This window comes from Chiloscyllium plagiosum, unplaced genomic scaffold, assembly GCF_037043375.1.
Source record: "Chiloscyllium plagiosum isolate Xiang-an unplaced genomic scaffold, Cpla_swu_hap1 HiC_scaffold_10, whole genome shotgun sequence".
In the NCBI taxonomy this organism is placed as follows: Eukaryota; Metazoa; Chordata; class Chondrichthyes; order Orectolobiformes; family Hemiscylliidae; genus Chiloscyllium; species Chiloscyllium plagiosum.
In genome coordinates, this window is record NW_028270148.1 from 72,240,287 (window position 1) to 72,259,330 (window position 19,044).

At 41.4% G+C, this 19,044-nt stretch overlaps 1 protein-coding gene across 1 annotated transcript in view; it reads left to right on the plus strand.

Annotated features, from left to right (window-relative positions):
• ipcef1 (interaction protein for cytohesin exchange factors 1) overlaps positions 1-19,044 on the plus strand; it is a 103,747-nt gene that overhangs the window by 24,757 nt on the left and 59,946 nt on the right. The window contains exons 2-4 of the mRNA XM_087991447.1: positions 6,580-6,630; positions 6,907-6,940; positions 7,183-7,349. Of these exons, the coding sequence (XP_087847573.1) occupies positions 7,194-7,349 (156 nt within the window). The 5' untranslated portion in view covers positions 6,580-6,630; positions 6,907-6,940; positions 7,183-7,193. The remainder of the gene's footprint in view (positions 1-6,579; positions 6,631-6,906; positions 6,941-7,182; positions 7,350-19,044) is intronic.

The following is a 19,044-nucleotide window of genomic DNA, read 5'->3' on the forward strand; positions in this document are numbered from 1 at the left end:
CGGCGGGTCGGTGTGGACTTGTTGGGCCGAAGGGCCTGTTTCTACACTGTAATGTAATCTGTAATCAAAGTCTTCTTCCATTATGTTTCAGTGCCTGATCTGATGTCATGATCCCATACTCTTTGTGCCCCCAAATCTTTATCCCCATTGTTACTTATACATCTTCCTATGCCTCTCCTCAAAATATATTTATTTAAGGAGTAATATTTGAAATGGTTTGACCAATCTCCCTGAATGCATATGCAGATTTATTTTGAGGTTGCAGAATTCCTGTACATTGCATAATTGTTCACTAAGGGTCCTCATCCCTTGTCTCAATCATTAATGGTCATGAAGTTATTGTTTCATCCTAAAGATCAGGTTATGTAATGTATCTGACTAATAGCTTCTTTTTTTAGTGAAGTCAAGGAACTCTCTTCTCTTCAGATGATCCTATCTCCTGATTGAATTAATATATGATCTTGATGATTGCAGCTTCACATGCACGACTCCTCGCATTGTCAGTCCCTGAGTCAGAACCTCTCTCCCCCTTCCAATGTGGGAAGATCATGAACTCTGTTGAAGGTGTAGGCTTTGCCTACTTGATTGAATTCTTCTTTCTGTTGTGCTTATTTGTGGTCATAGACCATGATGTTTGGTGCTAGTTTTTAGAAAAGTTGAGTACATAGCCTGCATCCCATCAGGTAAAGCCATTCTATGATTGTACAATGCGGGATTTGAGTAGGGCTAATCAAAAGTTTTTATTCTTTCTCAAGGTGTTGTGAATGCTACTTGCTCAGCTAGACCATTTCTTGAGGGTACCTGGGTAAATGTGCAACATGGACAAATCTATACTAGATTGCAAAGGATTGAAAACACTCAACAAGTTGTGACCCATTGTCAGTGATGACAATATCACAGATTCCTTGTGTAGTTCACTAATGTCCTTTTGGGAAGGAAATCCTTACCTGGTCTGGCCTGACCTATGACTCCAGACCCACAGCAATATGGTTTACTCTCAATTGCCCTCAGAAGGTCTAGCATGCCATTCAGTTGTACCAATTGCTGTAAAGTCTCAAAAAAATGAAACCAAATGGATCACCTGGCATCGAACTAGACACCAGAAAGGACAATGGCAAAAACAGAGCTGCTGACTCTGCAAAGTCCTCCTTACTAACATCAGGGGCTAGTGCCAAAATTGGGAGAGCTGTCTCACAACATAGTCATGTACACAGTGTCATACTTTATAGACAATGTCCCAGACACCACCATCGCCATGGCTGGATATTCCCTGTCCCACTGACAGGTAAGATCCTGCAGAGGTGGCGCCATAGTGGTATACAGTGGGAAGGAACTTGCCCTGGGAGTCCTCGTCATTGACTTCAGATTGCATGAAGTCTCATGGCTTCAAGTTAAACATAGGCAAGGAAACATCCTGCTGAATGCCACACCATCCTCCCTTGGCTGATGAATTGGGACTTCTCTGTGTCGAACAACACTTAAAGGAAGCAGTGAGGATGGCAAGAGCACAAAATGTACTCTGAGTAGGGGAATTCAATGACCACCACTAAGAGTGGCTCAGCAGCAGTACTACTGATTGAGCTGATTGGGTCCTAAAGGACATAGCTGCTAAACTGGATCTGTGGCAGGTGGCAAGGGAACCAGCAAGAGAGAAAAATGTACAACCTCATCTTTACTAATTTGCCAGTTGCAGAAGCATCTGTCTGTGATAGTATCAGCAAGAGTGACCACCGGACAGTCCTTGTGGAGATAAAGTCCCACCTTCACAATGATAATAACCTCCATCATGTTGTGTGGCACTGTTACCATGCTAAATGGGACAGACAGATCTAGCAACCCAACAGTGGACATCCATAAGGTGCCGTGGGCCGTCAACAGCAGCAGAATTGTACTCCAGAACAATCTGTAACCTCATGGCTTGGCATATCATCCACACAACCATTATCATCAAGCCAGGGGATCAATCCTGGTTCAATGGAGAGTGCAGGAGAGCATGCCAGGAGCAGCACCATGTAAACCTGAAAATGAGGTCTCAATCTGAAGAAGCCACCAAGCCTACGTGCCAAACAGCATAAGCAGCAAATGATTGACAGAGCTAAGCGATGTCACAACTAACAGATCAAATCTAAGCTCTGCAGTCCTGCCACAAGTAAACAACTCACTGATGGAGGAAGCTCCACAAATACCTCCATCTTCGATGATGCGGCCCAAGATGTTGCAAATGCTTCTTCCTCTGTTCAGTTGTTTCATTGTTCAGTTTTAATGAGAGCCCTTGAAATGTTCCAGACAGGTCTTCTCATCCCATCAGTCTGAATCTAAATTAAGGGTCCCCCTGTAGATGCTGTCTCTGCTACTGTAATAGAAGTTCAGGATAATTATGAGATAGGGCCTCCAACAATGTAAATGTCGTTGATTTGGTGAGATGATTGTTGTTGAGGCTCAATCTAATTCGTCGTCTGATCTTGTTTCAATGGTTCGGTTCAAGTTCCATTTGCATAGTCTAAGGTAGGTAAGGATTTTGGGTTCACTTTACCCACAAACCACTGGAATATTGAAATATTCGTGATTGGTGGAAATTCCACTATGGTGATCACTGCTACCAATACTGTTATGGTTAATAATATCTGTGATAGATAGATTGCTGAGGATGAGACCATGTAGGTATCCATTTCTTCCTGCAAGCCTAGACTGGTGGACATGTCCTTTAGGTTTCAGCCAGCTCACTCATTAATGAGGATATGAAACCACTCTTGATAAAGGACATTGACTTCACCAACCATGGAGCATTTTGTTCTTTTTATACCCTCAGCGTTTCTGCTAAATGGCATTCAAAGTGAAGGCATACTGCTAATGGAAAGTTGTAAGTAATAATCTGCAGGGTATTTCCGTGAACATTTTTTGACCTGATCTCTTCAGACATTTTGGGTCTGGATGCAAAGCTCTGTAACATTCTCCCATCCTACATAGCACTGATGTGTCAACTTGACTAATGCAAGCATTAAGACCATTTGCTGATAGGTATTAGTTGGAGAGTATGATTATATTAGGCTGTTACTTGTGTTGTCTATGAGACAATTCTTTCAATTCTGGTACTCGTTCCCAAATGGTAATAATGGAGGTGTTTGCAACCGGAGCAACTTGTCATGTCTGGTGCTTTGGTTAATGGCAGATAACCAAAGCACCAGTTGAGTGTTATTCTTGGAATGTTTGTTTGAAGTTTAATAGTTCTCATGTTAAGCCATTGCAGAAGATAATTAAAAGTCAACCATATTATGAGAGTCTGGAGTCATGAGTAGAAAACCCAGTAGGGACAAAATTAAGCCGAATGATGTCCTTCTGTTCATATGTTCCTAAATAAATGGTGAATGTTGGTATGCTTTATAATTGTTGAAGTCATTACAACTGACCTGATGCTTACATCTACACTGTCGACATGGATGCCTTGAACAGGCAATGGTCCATAGCAGTCAGGAGTAGAAACACTGGGCTGTTCATTTCTCTAAACAAAAGAAAAACTGAAGAACTGCAGATGTTGGAAATCAGAAAAAAAAAATAGAAATTGCTGGAAAACCTCAGCAGGTCTGGAAGCATCTATGGAGAGAAAGCAGAGTTAAAGCTTTGGGTGCAGTGTTCCTTCTTCAGTGTTAATAGTAGCTAGGAAAAATTCAAAATATAGGACGGGGGGACTCCAAATGTTCATATTTTCCCCAGCTGAAGATTCACAACAATCATGGCTGACAGGTCCCTCAGACATGTTTGAACCATCTCCCACATTTCAGTCCTTACTCCCTCTGTTCCCTCCCACAACAGTGATAGGGTCCCCTTCGTCCTCAACTACCATCCCACCAGCGTCGACTTCCAAAAAACTATTAGCTACCATTTTTTGTTCCCTGATGGTAGGATGCCACCTTCAGACACATTCACCTCCTCTCCTGTTAGCCTTCTGCAGGGACTGCTCCCTCCAGAGCAACTTGGTCCTCTTCTTGTCCACTCCTAACAACCCCCAATAGCCCCATGACACCTTCCCATGAAGTCACAGAAAATGTAATACCTGCCCATTTATTTCCTCCCTTCTCACTATCCAAGGCCTCAGGCACACCTTCCAAGTGAAGCAGCGCTTTACCTGCACTTCATTCGATCTACTGCATTTACTGCTCACAGTGTGGTCTCCTGTACACTAGGGAGACAAAGTGCAGACTGGGTGATCACTTTGCAGAACAACTATATTCTATCCGCAAAAATGACCTTGAGCTTCTGATTGCCAACATCTGTCTCTCAGGCTTGCTGCATGTTCCAGCGAAACTAAGCACTGTAGGATTGTAATGAGGTCAACCAGGTGGGTCTCATAGGTTAACAGTCCCAATCAGGGAGTCCTGGCTAACAAATATAAACAAGAATGTCAGAGATTCTGGTCACTGAGAGCTGGCTCTGAGGATTCTAGACCAGTGTCAAGGATTATGCACATGTAAATAAAGGGCCACTTGGTGATGGGATACCAGCCTCTGTGTTATTTCAAGTACAAACTGGAAAAGCATCATCTCATTTTCCACTTGTGGTTTCTGCAGCCCTCTGGACTCACTATCAAGCTCAACAATTTTCAGGCTTGAGCACCTTCTCCCATGGCTTTACCCCAATCCTAACACACTAGGCCTTGCCATCATTCCTGATGAAGGGCTTTTGCCCAAACCATCGATTCTCCTGCTTCTCAAATGCTGTGCTTTTCCAGCACCACACTCTCGACACTTGCCATCGCACAGCTGCTACAACAAGCAAACCATTGCTAGCCACTAATGGTCCCCATTAACTGCTATTCATTCTCTCAGGCTAACCTTTACCCATTTCTTTGTCTGTCCAATTGTTTTTCCCTTTCTCAGCTCCACCTCCACTTCCACCTGTCAATTACTCCTCCACGCTCATCCAGCATATCTTTAACATATATACCCGAACATTTTCCTAGCTACAAGCAATTCTGAAGAGGAGTTACTGGACCCAAAATATTAACTCTGCTTTCCCTCCATAGATGCTGCCAGACCTGTTGAGTTTATTTTACAACAATTTCTGTTTTTGTTCATTTCTCTAATTTGGAGACGTTATGTCTTGCACTGTTCCAGCTGTGCTAAGTGAATTTGACAAGGACAAACTATTGAAGTTGGGTCCATTTTTTATAGAACTCAGCTTAACTAGATGAAACATTGGGAGAAACTACTTGTCTAGATGCAAGTTTATATTTTACATACTGAAAGATCTAAGTTAGTCACTTTAATAGAGGTTATTTTTTAGCTGAAACTTTGTTTTGCTTATAACTAAATCCTATTTGAATAGACTTACAAAGGCACATCACTGACTGGAAATTGTTACCAGCTGATGGTGTGAATGGATCCTCAAAATTATATTAATTCCATGGGTAAATAATCAAAATTCCTTCAAAAGACTAGAACTTTTAATTCTTTGAAGGGAGTGGGGAGGATTACTAAACAGTACGATAAAGTGAATCCATAAGAAAATTCTTATGTAACTTAGACCATGCACATAATGGTAAGGTCCTAGTGAGTGTTGCTGAACAAAGAGACCTTGGAGTGCAGGTTCATAGCTCCTTGAAAGGGGAGCCGCAGGTAGATAGGATAGTGAAGGCGGCATTTGGTATGCTTTCCTTTATTGGTCAGAGTATTGAGTACAGGAGTTGGGAGGTCATGTTGCAGCTGTACAGGACATTGGTTAGGCCACTGTTGGAATATTGCGTGCAATTCTGGTCTCCTTCCTATCGGAAAGATGTTGCGAAACTTGAAAGGGTTCAGAAAAGATTTACAAGGATGTTGGCTGGGGCTGTTTTCCCTGGAGCGTCGGAGGCTGAAGGGTCACCTTATAGAGGTTTACAAAATTATGAGGGGCATGGATAGGGTAAATAGACAAAGTCTTTTCCCTGGGGTCAGGGAGTCCAGAACTAGAGGGCATAGGTTTAGGGTCAGAGGGGAAAGATATAAAAGAGACCAAAGGGGCAACTTTTTCACACAGAGGGTGGTTCATGTATGGAATGAGCTGCCAGAGGATGTGGTGGAGGCTGGTACAATTACATTTAAGAGGCATTTGGATGGGTATATGAATAGGAAGGATTTGGAAGGATATGGGCCAGGCTCTGGCAGGTGGGACTAGATTGGGTTGGGATATCTGGTCAGCATGGACGGGTTGGACCGAAGGATCTGTTTCCATGCTGTACATCTCTATGACTCTATCTATGACTCTAAATGAAACTTTCACAGAACCATCGAAACAAGATTAGACAAGGTATTGGATTGAGCATCAACAAAAATCATCTTGTCAAATCAACAACATTTATATGTTGAAGGCCCTAACACATAATGATCTGGAACTTCTATTATAGCAGCAGATTGTTAAAAGAAATTTGATGGCATATAAGAAAATGTAAATTTTAAAGTGTAACAACCACACAAAACCCACAGATTCACACTTCACTTGTGTCACTTCCTGTTTGCAAGTCTTGACTTAGTTCAAATAGCAATTTTTGATTGAATGTATGGGTTTCTAAATTGTTTTAAAACTTGTTTTTCTTTTTCATTCCAGCCCACCCAGTCTTCAGTCTCAGCCACTGGAGCAGCAAATGGAAACACAACTGTAAGTCACCAGTTACAATTTGGAATATGTTTTAACAACTGCAACCTACTCAGGTTGGTGTATTTTAGTTGTTTGTAACATGGTAACAGTGTGAAGACCCGGTTACAAGCAACAGGATGTTCACTGAAATCCTGGTAATTGATTTGTTTTATGCTGTGCGTCAGTCGCAGTCAGATATTAGTGAAAGATTTGAGCTGACTGCATGCATATCAAATGCTCTCAACATCTGTGATCTATGAAGCCAAATGCTGCAGCCTATTTTTCTTATCTTCATAGGTTGCTTTGCGTCCAACGAGAAAGAAGATTCGAGGTAATTTATTTTCATTGTTCTCTCAGCATAATTTGTGAGATCATAGGAAGGATCAGTGGGTTGTTGAATAGAGCTGTCTTGCTGCTGTTGAAATGATACTGGTTTAGAGATCTAAATGATTTATTTATTTTGTATTTAAAAGTAACATGTCAATACATTGTGTGCTGAATTAAAATATGAAACTGGTTTGAAAGTCCAAGCAGACGGAGGTTAGAGTACTCAATTGAACTTGTTGTTCGTAGGAAACTCAACAATGAGCAGACGAAGGATTTCCTGCAAGGACCTCGGCCAGGCAGACTTCCAGGGATGGCTGTATAAGAGAACCAGCAAGGGATTAATTAGCAGCAAATGGAAAAAGTATTGGTTTGTCCTGAAAGGGACCTGCCTTTATTGGTATACAAATCAATTAGTGAGTATATCTAATTCAATTTGACCTAATATTTCTGTGACTGGAGTTAAGTTTGACATGGAGAATTGTAGTCTAATATTTTAATAATATGAGAATAGTCTATCATTTTCATTTCATTTTAAGGAGTAAATCGATCATATTTTTGGAGGGCACTTACTAAAATATGGAGAAGTCTGATGCAGATGCATTAAACAGAAATACATAACTTTCATGATGGGAGAAAGGAAAGTTCTTGGGACCATTTTGCAAAATTCTGGTGACCAGCTTTGGTTGAGGGGCCTGGGAATGGATTAGCTGATCAACATCTCAGCTTTAGCCAGATAGTTTGGGGCATTACAGAGTAGGGCCTCTGTAGGTATGCAGGGACCAAATAGGGTTGTGCACATTTCTCAAATGTGTGAGCACAGAGAAGTATTCATGAAGTACTTTCACATTAGCTGAGTAAATATGGTATATGATGTAATCATAAAATCATGGTGATGTGACCTAATATTGAGCTGACAAACATTCACCAACTGTTACATTATTAAACTTAACATGCAGAAAATGACCAGCAGGCCCAGGATTTCTTATACAGAAAACCCACAGCTACTTCCACACCACTGGGCTAGAACTAGGCTCCTGTTTAAAGATATTTGCAAGCAGCACATTGATACCAAAGCTGGAAAGAGCTGACAAACAATAAAGTTCACTGTCAGTGCACTACCTCAAGGAGCCAAAGAGGCTGAGGAGAGGTCATTGTGAGAGACAAACATGAAAAGGGCTTTTGGCTGTAAGAAATAAAATGGTGCGGGCTTTTGTTAATTTAAAAGGATGTTTTGCAACTCACTGTAAATGATAAGGACTGTTGCTCAAGAACAGGAATCTGTTGCATCATGGAAAAGTAAAGAAAGTTGCTTTGAATGCTTGCACCCTTGTCCTTCATGTTGGATAGTTGCCATATACTTGTGCGATAAATAAACAATAAAATATATTGCTGGAACCTTAGTTTGTCATGACTGCACAACTAAAACAATATCCAGTAGTCAGCATTTATCCTTCCCTAATTTCCAAAGATAAAGCAATTTGCTTGCAGCTAGCCAATTCTCCCTGATGGGGAGAGAAATATTAGCATACTTAACATATTAATAAGACCTGTTACTGGGCTGTGCTGTTCTTTGTTCCAACAATTGATAATTAACAGAAAATCATCATTATTATCATAAACAAATAAAATCTGACACAACATGTTGAATCTAGAATTTGGTGAAAACTAAATAATGGAATGTAATTTCTTAAGATATATTGATATTCTGCAACTGCATGATTGGTTCAAATTTGTCTGTTAAACTTGCAGAATACATTTTACACCACTTATAAATCTAAAGTTCAAATTGACTGGAAAAGATCAGTCTAGCATCAAAGTTTTAGATTAGATTAGATTACTTACAGTGTGGAAACAGACCCTTCGGCCCAACAAGTCCACACCGACACACCGAAGCATAACCCACCCAGACCCATTCCCCTACATTTACCCCTTCACCTAACACTACCGGCAATTTAGCATGGCCAATTCACCTCACCTCTAAATGAGATTTCCTTCACTAGAAAATGCTTTGACAATGTGTTCATGCTGCATTTAGGTGCAGCATTGACAAGAACAAAAATTACTTGCCAGAATCATTACATTTGCAATGTGAATATTTCCTTTGCAATGTGTCAGCAGAGACAACATTAAAATAATTGTCCCCAATTTAGGGCAGTGTGGCTAAATTTGTAATTGTCAAGTTCTGAAATAGGCTGTTCTGAAAATTAGCAGGAATTACTAGATTCATAAATTGATGTTGCCCTTGCCAAAAGTTCAATTTATGCATTAGGCACAGTGAGCATTTAGAATTCACTGTGTTTTGAAACAATACTTAAATATTAGTTGCAACTTTATATCATTGTTATGATTCCAACTGTCCCCAATTTAACAAGTCAAATGCCAGACTAAAATCAGGCTTGATAGATCATATCTTCTTACTTATCAAAGTGTTTTTTTTAATTGAAACACACAGGTAATGTTGCAGATTTGATTTTAACAATAAAACAGAAGTTAATTACACTAAAGTAAGGAAGCTAAAATAGAAGAAACAAACCATTTAAATATAAATTGATTCTGTGACTAAGGTTTAGAATCTAAAGAACAGAAATTATGATGATAGGAGGCAAGAGCTGGCCTTGATAAATTGTGAAACATTAGTTAAAAGGATGACAGGGGTAGACAATGTCAAACATTTAAAGAGCACAATTACAGGACTGCAATAGTCATTCAATCCTATCAAATAAAATGAGAAAGGTGGCCTGAGCCTAGCTAACAAGGAAACTATGGATGGTGTTAGATACAAGGAAGAGAATTAGAAATTGGCCAAAAGAAGCAGTAGACTTAGAATTGGAAGTAGTTTAGATTTTAGCAAAGGCAGATAATGGATTGGTTAAGAAGGAGAAAGTACAGTATAAGACTAAGCTTGCCGGAAACAACATGCAAACTGATTATAAAAGCTTCTATGGGTATGTGAAGAGAAAACATTTAGTGAAGTAAACTTAAGTCCCATACAGTCAGAAACAGGGAAAGTTACAATGGGGTCAAGGAGATAGCAGACCAATTAAAAACATATTTTGGGGTTCTGTCTTCACAAAGGATGACACAAATAATGCCCTAAAGTATGTCAGAGAACATAGAGTCGAGTGAAAGAGAGGAACTGAAGAAAATCAGTATTAGTAGGAAATGGTATTGGGGAAATTGATGGAATTAAAAGCTGATAAATCCCCAGGGCTCAAGTATCTGCATCCCAGACCACCTAAGGAAGTTGCCTTAGAAATAACAGAGGCATTGGTGGTCATCTATCAAGATTCTTTAGACTTTAGAACAGTTCCTATGAATTGGAGGGTAGCCAAAGTAACCCCTCTATTTAAAAAGGAGGTAGAGAGAAAAGAGGGAAATTATAGGCCGGTTAGCCTGACATTGACAATAGGGAAAATACTAGAATCAATTATAAAAGATTTAATTGCAGAGCACTTTGAAAACAGTGACAGGATTGAGCAGAGTTAGCATGGATTTATGAAAGGGAAATCATGCTTGACAAATGTACCAGAATGTTTTTTGAGCATGTTGTTTACTTGGACCTTCAGGAGGTTGTCGACAAAGTACCACATAATAGATTAAAGTGGATGGGCTTGAGATTCATGTATTGACGTAGATAATCGCGAGACAGGAAACAAAGAATGTGTCTTTTTCTGCGAGCAGGCAGTGACTAATGGGGTACTGCAGGATTCAGTTGTTGGACTACAGCTATTCACAATAAATATTAATGATTTAGATGAGGGAATTAAATGTAATATCTCCAAATTTGCAGACAGCTCAAAGTTGGGAAAGCTAAAAGGGGACATGAAAGATACTGCAGGTAAAATAAAGGAAAAGCTCATTTGTTTTACGGGTCATATTGTGGCCACACATTTATATTTAAATGGTTTACAGTACTGAAATATCAGAATGGGTCCCCTTGTCTATCACACCAATAGGTCATAGAATGAGAGTCAAAGAGATCTACAACACAGAAGAATAGTCTCTTTGGTTCATTGCATCTGTGTCAGTTAAAAATACCAACCTAACTACCCTATTGCTATTTTCCAAATCTTGGAATTTAGTCTTGTATACCTTGGCATCACAAATGTATATCTGAATGCTACTTCAATGTTATGAGGGCTGCTACCTCTATCATTCTTATAGAAAGTGATTTCTAGATTCTCACCACCTTTTGGGTCAAAACATTTTTCCACACATCTCCTCTAAACCTCCTGCCCTTACCTGAAATATATGCCTCCTAGTCATTGATCCCTCCATCAAGGAGAACTGTTTCTTCCTGTCCACCCTATCCATGCCCCTCAATTTTATACATCTCAAACATGATCTCCTCAGTCTCCTCTGCTTGAAGGAAAACAACCCCAGTTTGTCCATTCTCACTGTATAACTGAAACTTTCTAGCCCTGGAAATATCCTGGAGAATTTCCACTTCACCCTCTTTAGTGTTATCACAAGTCTCTTATAATCTGGATTCCAGAACTGTAGACAATACTCATGCTAATGGTCTAACTAATGTTTTATATAGTTCCCACATAACCTCCCTGCTCTTAAACTCTCTGCCTCAGCTAATAAAGGCAAGTATATTATAAGACTTCTTAACCACTTTATCCATCTGTCCTGATACTTTAAGAGACTGTTGGACATGCACACAAAGCTCCCTCTGATCCTCGGTGCTTCCCAGGCTTCTACCATTCATCATGTATTGCCTTGCCTTATTTGTCTGACTCAAGTGCACCACCTCACATCTATCCATTTGCCACTGTTCAACCCAACTGATTAGCTCACTTATATCCTCCTGAAATCTAAGGCTATCCTCCACATTATGTACCTCTCCACCAATTCTTGTATTGTCTGTGAACTTACTGAACAACCCTCTTACTTACAAATCTAACTCATTTATATAAATCATGAACAACAACAGCCTCAATGCTGACCCCTGAGCGACCCCATTGGACACAGGCTTCCATCTGGAAAAACATATTTCAACAATCACCCTCCACTTCCTGTCATCCAGCCAATTGTGGGTCTAATTTGCCAAATTTCCTTGGAGCCCATGGATTGTTATCTTTGCTATCAGTCTTCCAAGTGGCACCTTATCAAAAGCCATGCTGCAGTTCAAGTAAACCACATCAAAAACATTGTCCTCATCTATATATCTGGTCACTTCTTCAAAAAAATTCAATCAAATTGGGCAGACATGATCTCCCTTTAACAAAACCATGTTGACTATTCTTGATTAATCCCCGCCCCCCCAAATGCAGATTCATTCTGTCTCTCAGAATTATTTCAAATAATTCACCACCACTGAGGATAGACTGACAGGCCTCTAGTTTCCTAATTTATCCCTTGCTGTCTTCTTGAATAACAGTACCATTTTGCTGTCCTCCAGTCATCTGCCATGTCTCTGTGGCCAGAGAGGAATTGAACATTTTTGCAAGTATTTCTGTTGTTTCGTCCCCTGCTTCACTCAACAATCTGAGATACATTTCATCTGGTCCTGGAGATTTATCGACTTTTAAGTCTACCAGACCACTCAGAATTTCCTCTCTGTCTATGCTAATGTCTTTAATTATATCACAGACATTCCCCCTGATTTTTGTATCCATATCGTCCTTCTCACTAGTGAACACTGACATACCTACATTCTCTGGCTCCATATACAAATTATTGCTGTGGTCCTCAATAGACACTGTTCCCCTCATTATACCTTTAGCGTTAATGGACCCATAAAACAATTGAGCTTTTCCTTTATTTTACCTGCAGTATCTTTTCATGTCCCCTTTTAGCTTTCCCAACTTGTTTTTTAAGTTCCCCCTTGCACATTTTATATTCTAAGGCTTCTGTTGTTTTGAATCCTCATTATCTGCCATAAGCCTCTCTTTCTAAATCCAATGCTGTATTGCTCCCAACATTCAGGGCTCACAGGATTTGATAGTCCCACCATTTTCTTTTTTGGATGATGTTGACCCTGTACTCTCCATATTTCCTTCTTGAATGCATCCTACTGTTCTGAGACAGATTTACCTGAAAGCATCTGTTCCCAGTCCACTCTGCCCAAATCGTATCTTATTTTTTTAAAAAGTCAGCCTTCCAACCAGTTTAGAACTTTGATATTAGGACCATCTTTGTCCATTTCCATAATAATCTTGAATCTAATGGAGTTACAATTATTGTTTACAAAATGCTCCCCCACTGATACTTTAACCGCTTGCCCAGCTTTGTTACTTAAAATTCAGTTCAGGACCATCCCCTCTCTTTCCACATACTGATCTATTCAGGATGCAGTTTAAGAATTCTGCTCCTTCTATACCTTTCACACTACAACTATCCCAGTTAATGCTGGTTAAGTCAAAATTCCCCACTATCGCTACCCTATTACCTTCAGATCTGAATTAACTGTTTCTTTCCAGTCTTGTCAGTTTAATTTCTCACAACCAAGCTTAAATACTTTTAGCTTCAAATAACCCTGCCAAAGATCTAACCAAACAATTCTGGTCTGGACTTTGTAAACTAAAACTTTACACAGAATTAACCTATTTCCTAACTGTTCAGAATTAACTCTCTTCTACAGGAGAAACTGTCCCTACATGTAATCGTACCGAGCTCTTTTGTTTTCTTTGATTCATTTATGGAATGGTTGGGGGTTGGGGTCCATCTGGCTCAGCAGCATTTATTGCCCATCCCTAATTGCCCAGAAGGCAGTTAAGAGTCAACCAAATTGCTGTGGATCTGGAGTCACATGTAAGCCAGAACAAGTAAGGACAGCAGTTTCCTTCTCAAAAGGGTATTAGTGAACCAGATGAGTTTTTCTAACAATCAACAATGGATTCATGGTCATCATCAGATGATTAATTCCATGTTTTATTTTATTGAATTCAAATTCCACTTTCTGCCATGTTGGGATTCAAACTTGGGGCTCCAGAAAATTATCTGGGTCTCTGGATTAACAGTTCAGTGATACTATCATTAGGCCATCACCTCCCTTCGCCCTAGGAACTACAACCAAAAGCTTTCCAATCTATGGATTTGCCCGAAGCAAATCAAAAAGAAAACCAATTCCTGATTCTTCTCACTGGAGGCAAACTAATGCTTCCCATTGATTGAAGAGAATAAACAAAAAACTCTCACTGTAAACAAACTCCAATTATCGATCCAGGAATAGCCCTCTCAAAAATATTAATTTGAAAACATAGTTCTGGAAAGATTGACAAGTTAATGATTAAACATCTTCAATACACATATACCAAAACACACATGCCATAGTTCAAAATCCAAACTCTAAAATAAGTGATGTTAATTCATGTAAATCACATACTTTACATTGTCAAAGTCACAAAACACCAGGTTTATAATTCAACAGGTTTATTTAAAATCACAAACTTTCAGAACACTGCTCCTTCATTTAGTGGAGTGGAGGGAATTGCACGGGCACAGAATATATAGGTGGAGGGATTGTGGCAAGATAATTCGAGGTAATTAAGAGTGTCAAGAGATAAGTACAAATAGTGTGAGTAGAGTGTTGACAGGCTGAATAACAAGTGAAGGGATGACCTATGAACTGATTAGTTAAGGTGGAGAGATAATTAAATGTAATCAAAACTAAGAAGGTTCTAGAGACAAACCAACTGGCTGGAATAAGATGAGTAGGTATCAGAGTCACATGATGAGTTCTAACCAAAGGAACATGTAATCAAAAACTGTACAAACTAGTTGTGATTATTTCACTATCCTAATTTTAAAAAGAATACTGTAAATTAACATATAGTCTTTGTTAAGTATTTTGGAAAGGCAAAGCAGGGCAGGACTTCTACACTTAATGGTAAGGTCCTGGGGAGTGTTGTTGAACAAAGAGACCTTGAAGTGCAGGTTCATAGTTCCTTGAAAGTGGAGTCACAGGTAGATAGGATAGTGGTCAGAGCATTGAATACAGGAGTTGGGAGGTCATGTTGTGGCTGTACAGGACATTGGTTAGGCCACTTTTGGAATATTGTATGCAATTCTGGTTTTCCTGCTATAGGAAGGATAGAACATAGAACATAGAAGAATACAGCGCAGTCCAGGCCCTCGATGTTGCGCCGATCCAAGCCCACCTAACCTACATTAGCCCACTATCCTCCATATGCCTATCCAATGCCCGCTTAAATGCCCATAAGGAGGGAGAGTCCACCACTGCTACTGGCAGGGCATTCCATGAACTCACGACTCGCTGAGTAAAGAACCTACCCCTAACATCTGTCCTATACCTACCCCCCCTTAGTTTAAAACTATGCCCCCTTGTAATAGCTGACTCCATACGTGGAAAAAGATTCTCACTGTCGACCCTATCTAAACCTCGAATCATCTTGTACACCTCTATCAAGTCACCCCTAAACCTTCTTTTCTCCAATGAAAACAACCCCAAGTGCCTCAGCCTTTCCTCATACGATCTTTCTACCATACCAGGCAACATCCTGGTAAACCTCCTCTGCACCCGTTCCAGTGCCTCCACATCCTTCCTATAGTATGGCGACCAAAACTGCACACAATACTCCAGATGCGGCCGCACCAGAGTCTTATACAACTGCAACATGACCTCAGTACTCCGGAACTCAATTTCTCTACCAATAAAAGCCAGTACGCCATATGCCTTCTTCACCGCACTATTTACCTGGGTGGCAACTTTCAAAGATCTGTGTACATGGACACCAAGATCCCTCTGCTCATCCACACTACCAAGTATCCGTCCATTAGGCCAGTGCCCCATCTTTTTATTACTCTTACCAAAGTGAATCACCTCACACTTAGCTACATTGAACTCCATTTGCCACCTTTCTGCCCAGTTCTGCAGCTTATCTATATCCCGCTGTAACCTGCCACATCCTTCCTCACTGTCTACAACTCCTCCGACTTTCGTATCATCCGCAAACTTGCTCACCCAACCTTCTAACCCCTCCTCCAGGTCATTTATAAAAATGACAAACAGCAATGGTCCCAAAACAGATCCTTGCGGAACACCGCTAGTGACGGCACTCCAAGATGAACCTTTGCCATCAACTACTACCCTCTGTCTTCTTCCAGCCAGCCAACTCCTAATCCAAACCTCCAACTCACCCTCAATGCCATACCTCCGTATTTTTTGCAGTAGTCTACCATGGGGAACCTTATCAAACGCCTTACTAAAATCCATATATACCACATCTACTGCTTTCCCCTCGTCCATCTCCTTAGTCACCTTCTCAAAGAATTCAATAAGGTTTGTGAGGCACGACCTGCTCTTCACAAAACCATGCTGACTATCCTTGATCACATTATTCCTATCCAGATGTTCATAAATCCTATCCCCTACAATTCTCTCTAAGACTTTGCCCACAACAGAAGTGAGACTCACCGGCCTATAGTTACTAGGGTTATCCCTACTCCCCTTCTTGAACAAGGGAACCACATTTGCTAGCCTCCAATCTTCTGGCACTACTCCTGTAGACAACGAGGACATAAAAATCAAGGCCAATGGCTCTGCAATCTCCTCCCTTGCTTCCCAGAGAATCCTAGGATAAATGCCATCAGGCCCAGGGGACTTATCTATTTTCACCCTTTCCAGAATTTCCAACACCTCTTCTCTACATACCTCAAAGCCATCCATTCTACTTAATTGTGACTCAGTACTCACATTGACAACAATGTCCTGTTCCTGATTGAATACTGATGAAAAGTATTCATTCAGTGTTTCCCCAATCTCTTCAGCCTCCACACGCAACTTCCCACTACTATCCTTGACTGGACCTATTCCTACCCTAGTCATTCTTTTATTCCTGACATACCTATAGAAAGCCTTAGGGTTTTCCCTAATCCTACCAACTAAGGACCTTTCATGTCCCCTCCTTGCTGCTCTTAGCTCTCTCTTCAGGTCCTTCCTGGCTACCTTATAACTCTCAATCGCCCCAATTGAACCTTCACGCCTCATCTTTACATAGGCCGCCCTCTTCCATTTAACAAGGGATTCCAATTCCTTATTAAACCACGGCTCCCTCACACGACCCTTTCCTCCCTGCCTGATGGGGACATACTTATCAAGGACACTCAATAGTTGCTCCTTGAACAAGCTCCACATATCAATTATGCCCTTGCCTTGAAGCTTACTTTTCCAAGCCACACATCCTAAGTCATGCCTCACTACATCATAATTTCCCTGCCCCCAGCTATAACTCTTGCCCTGTAGTGCACACTTATCCCTCTCCATCACTAAAGTAAAAGTCACCGAATTGTGGTCACTGTCCCCAAAGTGCTCACCTACCTCTAATTCTAACACCTGGCCTGGTTCATTACCCAGAACCAAATCCAGTATGGCCTCACCTCTTGTTGGCCTATCTACATATTGTGTCAGGAAACCCTCCTGCACACATTGGACAAACACTGACCCATCTAACGAACTTGAGCTATAGCTTTCCCAATCAATATCAGGAAAGTTAAAGTCCCCCATAACAACCACCCTATTACTTTCACTCTTCTCTTGAATCATCCTCGCAATCCTTTTTCTACGTTTCTAGGACTATTAGGAGGCCTGTAAAAAACTCCTAACAGGGTGAGCTCACCTTTCCTATTCCTAACCTCAACCCAAACTACCTCAGATGGCGAGTCTTCATCCATCGTCCTTTCCACAGCTGTAATACTATCTTTGACAAGCAATGCCACACCTCCCCCTCTTTTACCCCCACCTCTGACCCTACTAAAACATTTAAACCGTGGAACCTGCAACAGCCAATCCTGTCCCTGTTCTACCCATGTCTCTGTAATAGCCACAACATCGAAGTCCCAGGTACCAACCCACGCTGCAAGTTCACCTACCTTATTTCGTATACTTCTTGCATTGAAGTATACACACTTCAAGCCACTTTCCTGTTTACAGGCACCCTCCTTTGAAATTGATGCCATGTTCCTAACCTCCCTACACTCCAGGTCCTGCACCCTAAAGCTACAGTCTGGGTTCCCATGCCCCTGCAGAGTTAGTTTAAACCCCCCCCAAGAGCACTAGCAAACCTCCCACCAAGGATACTGGTGCCCCTCAGGTTCAGGTGCAGACCATCCTGTTTATAGAGGTCCCACCTTCCCCAGAAAGAACCCCAGTTATCCAAATACCGGAATCCCTCCCTCCTGCACCATCCCTGTAGCCACGCATTTAACTGTTCTCTCTCCCTATTCCTCGACTCTCTATCACGTGGCACGGGTAACAAACCAGAGACAACAACTCTGTTCGTTCTAACTTTGAGCTTCCAACCTAGCTCCCTGAAAGCCTGCCTAACATCCTCAGCGCTCCTCCTACCTATGTCATTGGTGCCAATGTGGACCACGACTTCGGGCTGCTCCCCCTCCCCCTTAAGGACCCGGAAAACACGATCAGAGACCTCACGTACCCTTGCACCTGGGAGGCAACATACCAAACGTGAGTCTCTCTCGTTCCCACAAAACCGCCTATCTGTGCCCCGAACTAGCGAGTCCCCAATTACTATTGCTCTGCTCTTCTCCACCCTTCCCTTCTGAGTAACGGGGACAGGCTCCATGCCAGAGGCCTGAGCCCTGTTACTTACCCCTGGTAAGTCGTCCCCCCCACAAGTATCCAAAACGGTATACTTGTTCTTGAGGGGAACGGCCGCAGGGGGTCCCTGCACTGGCTGCTTCCTCCCAGTCCCCCCTCACTGTCACCCATCTGTCTGCCATCTTTGGATGTTGTGAAACTTGCAAGGGTTCAGAAAAGATTTACAAGGATGTTGGCAGGCTTGGAGGATTTGAGCTATCGGGAGAGGCTGACTAGGTTGGGGCTATTTTCCCTGGAGCTTCGGAGGCTGAGGGTGACTTATAGGTGTTTATAAAATCATGAGGGACATGGATAGGGTGAATAGGCAAGGTTTTTTCCCTGGGTTGTGGGAGTGCAGAACTAGAAGTGGCACAGTAGCTCAGTGGTTAGCACTGCTACCTCAAAGCACGAGAGACCTGACTTCAATTCCCGCCTCAGGCCACTGTCTGTGTGGAGTTTGCACATTCTTCCTGTGTCTGCATGTGTTTTCTCTGGGTACTCTGTTTCCTCCCAAAGTCCAAAGATGTGCAGATCAGGTGAAT